The 6,569-nt window shown below is 38.3% G+C and overlaps 1 protein-coding gene across 1 annotated transcript; it reads right to left on the bottom strand.

Annotated features, from left to right (window-relative positions):
• Positions 1 to 544: 544 nt before the first annotated feature.
• On the bottom strand, positions 545 to 1,932 carry LOC145104318 (F-box/FBD/LRR-repeat protein At1g13570-like). Its single transcript, XM_079041584.1, has 3 exons — positions 1,569 to 1,932; positions 1,356 to 1,411; positions 545 to 861 (listed from the first exon to the last, which is right to left on the bottom strand). Exons 1-3 carry the CDS (start codon positions 1,930 to 1,932, stop codon positions 559 to 561), a joined length of 723 nt encoding a protein of 240 aa, XP_078897710.1. The 3' UTR covers positions 545 to 558.
• Between the last annotated feature and the right edge of the window lie 4,637 nt (positions 1,933 to 6,569).

Genomic DNA, 6,569 nt, shown 5'->3' with positions numbered 1-6,569 from the left:
TCTTTTTTCCAATCCATAGTTATTAGCGAAGGTGTTTAAGTAAGAGTTAGTGTCTACAGCTTATGTAGATTTTCAACAAAACGCTTTTTATATTTATGGGATTTTCACAAATATGACGTATATTTTTTGTTACAATAAGTCGATAATATACAAGGTAATATTTTTAGTAGAGGATTATTACCGGAAGACTTAAATCAATTTTAAGTTTACATTAAATATGTTAGTGTGTTTTAGTTATTTAAATGAATACAAAACTTTAAACTAAATTCAAAATCTTTAGATAAAAAATTTGGAGGACCAAAATTACCATATAAAGTTTGACAGCATTTAGTATAAAAAAAAAAATAGTATAATGTCAAATTTAGACATTTAGTGTTATACTATATTTTGACATGATTCAAGAAATGCTTTGAATATGGACTATGGAGTGACTTTGTTAACCATATTTGAATGGAGAACGATGGATGTGGGTTTATAACATAAAACACATATTTTTACATATCATTAAAAAAAAGTAGCTAAATGAATAACAGGCATTTTGCATCCACATATAATTGTTTAACGTTCAACAATGATATCCACTGCTGGTGATGCACGTGGAAATGTTAATCGCAGCAAATCTCGAAGAATCTTATTTTCTTTATCCACAGAAACATCTGAATTAAGCTTTATCCGTGCTTTCTTAAGCATAGGCGACTTAGCCATGACGAGTTTCACAAACTCCATTTCAGGAGCATAGTTATGGAAACTATTTATCTCAAGTTCTTCAAGGTGATCCAACTTCATTCCCAAATAGTAGTCTTGAAGATCAAGCAAGTCCTTGCAAGTTTGTTGACCACACAGCTTATGGTTCCAACACGACTGATCAAAAAACATGTACGATTAATTGTATATCTATTATTTTCAAAGTATGTGAGTGTGTGTAGTTTATATCTATCTACCTCTATTTTTATCTTCTCCAAATTTGGGGCGCTGTTGATCACACCGAGAGCATACGAAAGCTCATCTTGTTTCAGAAAACACACATCAAGAAAAAGAATCCTCAAGTGGACTAGTAAAGTAGGGAGTTTCTGCATACTGCCTTTAGCAAACTGCTTTAGCCGAATACCAAAACCAGAATTAAGACAGAATACTGTTGCATGAGATAAAAGCATCAAGTTAAGTATTTATTACCTTGATATAATACTTTGAGATTTTCAGAACCTGAACCGAAGGTAAACACTTGGATAGCTCAAGACATGTACACTTGTTTCCAATCTACATCAATATAATTTGTAAGAAGGTTTTAACTGAAGGCGCTTTCATAAATGGTTATATGGGACTTACCAGTATAAATTTCTCAAGTAGTGGGCAACTGGTAAGTAATTGTTGAAGCATCTTAGCAGTGATGTTGACATTGCATAACTTGAGACTCTTTAAGGTAATAAATCCATTAAATGTTAATGGAAGCTCAATGACACAATGTGTGAGATGTAGGTGTTCTAGTCCATGCAATGAAAAGAACACAGAGGGTAGCTTTTAGCGCTTGGAAAAGTAAAATTTGAAGAGTTCATTTGACCAAAACTTACAGATGAATTTCTTGATATTTTTGCTCTTTGAAAGATGAAGTATTATTTGGTCAATCTGATCAACAATTTCTGTATCGATATTAATAGAGATACTGAATTCTAATATTGGACCATTGTGTAGTAACAAAACATGGAAGATGGAAGTGACAAACTTATATTTGTTAATTTCTTTGCTACTTGATGAGCTATTCAAGTACTTGTCATCAAATACAAGTTTAGGCATTCCCTTCCAGCAATGCCTCCATTTCTTTGACAAGACGCTCGTCCTCAATGCATCTTGAATGGGCAAAAGAGTCAGAATTTTTTCAATTGTGTCTTGAGGAAGAGTGCTGATTCTATCCAAACTTTGGGATTGCACTTCCATCATTTCCTTGAAGTCTGACCTCCACACGATTGAAAAGTAGAATTTAAGAAGGAAAAAAGAAAAGAGATTTAATTGCATAACATTCATAATCAATATTAGCCAATAGCCATACATATCTATCCCAACATCAAAGAGAAATATAAATCCTTGCATCAAACAAATAGGAATTGGTTGCTCAAAAAAGGGCCACGTGAGAGGAAAAGTCAACTAATAAAACTAGAAGACAAATATATCAATTGAAATTAAACATGATCATGCTCAATAGTACTAGATATCCTCAGTATACTCTATGTAAATACTAGAGCCCTAGCTCCCATATCTGGCATCCACAATACATTGAATTCTATAGAATTTAATGGATTTCCATATCATTATTCTACTATCCATAATTCCATACAAATCTACCATTTTTTCCCACAATCATTGAACTCCACAAGACTTCAATGGAACATTTATTTTAAACATAAAAAAGTTTTCTTTTGTCCAATTGGAGAGTTCAATGGTCCTTGAACTCCATATCCATTGAATGCCAAAGTGTCACATCCCACTTGAGTTTAATCAATTGAATGTCAACTAGCCATTCCCCCTCATTCAACTCTTCCGTTAAACTATGCATTGTGAATGTTCTTATGTCTAACATGATAATAGCAGTTTTGATATCTAAAATGCATTACATGATTTCCAAAGACTAAGTTGTTATATGGTATGATGCATGGCTTACACACCAATAGTTAGACAACAATAACCCTAAGCAAATTTAAAAATGTTGAGTTCTTATTAAAAGAATATCAAATACATAATCCGACCCCCAAATGAAAAGATATTATTATAACACGAATAAACCACCGTAACAAGGGAGATAGACTCCAGCAAACTAGAAGGAAAAATGGGGAGGTGCATACAGAAGAAAATCAGTAAAGAGGAGTAGACTACAGCCTGCAGCTTCTCACTCGCCCACCATGGCAGCGCCTGACGCTGCGCCCTGCACCCCTTCCCAATCTCACCGTTCTACAAGCCTCGTCTCGCTGTCGCCCTCCGCCTGTATAGCCGTCGCTCAACCTAAATTCTAAAACGGGGAGAATCTTTACGTCTACGGAGTTAAATTTGGGTTTGACCATTATTATTTTATATAACCTTCTGTTTAATAAATGGGTTAAATCCGATTCGACCCAAGAAAGAAACATTATCCAAATTGAATTGGAAAAAAAAAATTAAGAACTTTTTTTTAACGTGTATTTAAAGATAATAATCATTTTTTTAAACAAAAATAACCACTTTTACGGATTGATCATTCCAGCCCATGAAAATAAGCTTTTTTTTTATTGATTCTGGAATGACATTCCGGATTTCCAACCAACATTCCGGATTCCGAACTAGAATTTTGGATTTCGGAAAAAAAATTCTAGAATTTTAAGAACAAGTCCAAGAACCAAAGAACAATTACAGAATTTCAAGAAAAAAAATCATTTTTTTACTTAATTTAACAAAAAATTAAATAAACATAATTATATGAAGACAAAACTGCAAAATTTGTCCCTGTGTTATGCAAAAAACTGTGGATAGGGACAAACAAATTTTCAACTTATATGGAAGGTCCAAAATCAAATACTTCCAGTGGTTTTAGTAATTGGAGAACTTAAAATGATTGTTTTTGTAACGCCCCGATTCTCATGTATTGATAGTATGACTTTAAATTTCAAGTTTCAAGGTCTACTCGACGAGTGGATGTCCTGACTCATCGAGTAGGAGCAGGATTGGGCCACGTGTTTAAGTGACCAACTCACCGAGTCAGAAGGGTGACTCGACGGCTGGAGGGTGAAACCCTAATTTTCGGGGTTTCGCACCCTATTTAAGGAACCATTTGCCCCCTTGGCCTTCCCTTACAGCCCCTGTGAGTCCAGAAACCCTAAATCTCCATTTTCTCTCCATACTTGTGTGTTTAAGCTTGAAAGGTGGATTTGGTGAGGAAAGGCTTGAAGATCAAGAAGCTTTGAGCAAGGAACAGTTGGGGATCTGAAGTCTACCTCATTTTATCATCATTTGAAGGTATCAAGTCATCACCTTGAGCTTTTTCTAGCTAGATCCCTTTTATATTTGAGTTTTGGGACCATTTTGGGGCATTTGGTGTTGTATTTCGAGTGATGAGCCAAGATCTGAAGTTGAAACTTCAGATCTAGGATCATCTTGGCTCTTATCATCATAAAGTCTCAGTCTTTAGCATGTTGGTGAAGCTCTTTTGCCTAGAACCTCCTCTTTAGCTTGATTAAAGTGATTAGCGCCTTGCATGCACGTAAAGTTTGCAACTTTACGTGATAAACCTGCCCTAGGAGCTTGGATCTGCAATATGGAGCCTTAGCATGGCTTAAAAAGCATCTGTATGGATGAAAGACCGAAGGGACTCGGCGAGTGGCATGGTCGACTCGGCGAGTCCGATGAAGATTGCCTTGGGCTCGGCGAGTGGCATGGTGACTCGGCGAGTTGGCAATTTATGCAAGGAACTCGGCGAGTAGCTGAGGGTACTCGACGAGTTGAGGTCAACATGGACTGTTGACCTTGATAGTTGACTTTGACTTTAACCAAGGGTTGACCGTTTTGACTTTTGAGGATAATTGGTAAGCATGTATTTATGAATTGGATCATTGATGGTTATAGGTGTTGGAGTTTGGGGCAATGTTTCGGGAGCGTGTTTTCGTGGTTCAGTCCGGCATTGCAAGGTGAGTTATCCTCACTATATCAACAGGGTCTACGACACCAAGGCCGGCCCTTTATCGGATTTGTATCCGGGTATTTTCATGATATGTTTACTGATCTGTTAGATCTGCGTCCTGGTAGTTAGGACAGTATTATGTTTAGTGACTTGGTTTCGGTCGGTATCCTGGTATATAGGATGATGCTATGTTAGTGACCGGTTAGGTCGGTATCCTGGTTATAGGATGTTGTTATGCTATATGATCTGTTAGATCGGTTTGTTTTCCTATAGACTGTTATGTGATTATCTGTTATATGTGCACATGGTTTTTAATTGGGGGTTGGGTTGAGGCGGGTCCTGCTTCGTGCTGTAGGCCAACATACCCAGGGCGGACCAGATAGACTGCAGACCCGGGAGGGCACATAGTCAGGCCGAAGGCCCGACGAGCGGTTCGACTAGGCTGAAGGCCCCGAGAGGGTGGTCTAGACGTCCCGAGGCTCGGAGAGTGGGCCAGATAGACTGAAGGCCCAGTGCGGGCAGTCCAGTCAAACTGTAGACTCAGATAGTGGACCAGGTGGACTGAAGGCCCGGTGCGGGCGGACCAGTCACACTGTAGACTCGAGATGCATGGTTGTTCTGTAATTGTTGATATGATATGAGTATGCTTATATGAGGTTGGTATTTTGGGGGTAACTCACTAAGCTTTCGTGCTTACAGTTTCAGTTTATTGTTTTAGGTTCAGCGGATGGTCGCGGGTAGGCGAAGGCGTGACCGTACACTTCCTCGATTGATGATTATGATTTCTGGGAACTCTGATGTATAAACTATTTTGAAAACAAATTGTAATAATTGAATGGTTTCAAATGATTTAAAAAGTTTTAAATTGGCTCGAATTTTATGTGTGTTACAAGTTGGTATCAGAGCCTTGGTTTGAGTGAATTGGAGGAATATTCGTGTGAATCCAGTCTCAAATCAAGGAAAGGATTTAAAAATGATTTTTAAAATGGTTTTCAAAATAAGAAAAGGAGGATGCAAAGTGTACGATCAGCCGGAGCCAATAAGTAAACCCTGAAATACCATACAAGATATTTGATTATGTGATATGTTAGCACAACATGCTAATACTAGGCTAGGGATCTTCAGGAATTGCATGATAGAAATTCCTGATTACATGATGCCTGCTAGCCTAGGGTTTTCCTTATATGAGATTGACATCATTACTGTAGTTACTTGTGTATGCATCACAGCTGTATATAATTAAGATCTTATAGTCTGAGAATGTTTGATATGGCCTTATGTTCTGTTCTTATTGATTAGGGCTTAGGGTAGGATTGGATATTCGAAAGTCTATAGTGTCTAGCGTTATGTATGGCTAGCATACACTAGTGTTGCAGGGGTTGGTGGAAGTTTCATGGATGGGTGGGTAGTGAGAGGTCGGGAGGCCAGTTATGAGATATTTAGCATTCCTCTAGGAGTGAGGATTTATCGCTCGCTATGTATATGTATATTGTAGGGTGTTGTGGTGATACTTGAGACAAATATGGGTAGGTGTGGAAGGTAGTATGTGCCCGTACTACTGAAAGCACAGGGCCCATACGCGTATCAACGAAGTCACAACCCCTAGGGTTGGGTTGGGAGTTGGTTCCCTGTTATTATATGGGTTATCAGAGATCTTTCTGGTATTTTACCAGAATGGTGGTTACGAGACGTCTTGAGACCGGATCCAGGTTAGGATCGGGAGCGGGCAGCCAAGATAGGCCAGCATTTTCAGGGGATCATGTTAGTGAGATCATCCGGGAGAAGGTGATCAAGATTGTCCGGGGGCAGTTTCCGAAGATGTCAAGTCTATTAAGACCGCCATGGTTGAGTATTTCGACGAGCGCTATGCAGCCATTGCCGAGACGGTTACCGCGGTAGCTTTAACAGCTGTAACGATGGCAAGGGGAGG

Source organism: Lactuca virosa, chromosome 4 (assembly GCF_052849685.1).
Source record: "Lactuca virosa cultivar CGN04683 chromosome 4, Lactuca_virosa_CGN04683_v6, whole genome shotgun sequence".
NCBI lineage: Eukaryota > Viridiplantae > Streptophyta > Magnoliopsida > Asterales > Asteraceae > Lactuca > Lactuca virosa.
This window is presented reverse-complemented; position numbering and strand designations above follow the sequence as displayed.

Coding starts and splice junctions, on each gene's coding strand:
- LOC145104318 (XM_079041584.1), bottom strand. CDS start 1,932: ATGGAAGTGCAATCCCAAAGTTTGGATAGAATCAGCACTCTTCCTCAA. Junction 1,412..1,568: donor AAATATCAAGAAATTCATCT/GTAAGTTTTGGT, acceptor TACCTTAAAGAG/TCTCAAGTTATGCAATGTCA. Junction 862..1,355: donor GCTTCAACAATTACTTACCA/GTTGCCCACTAC, acceptor TTTTTTGATCAG/TCGTGTTGGAACCATAAGCT.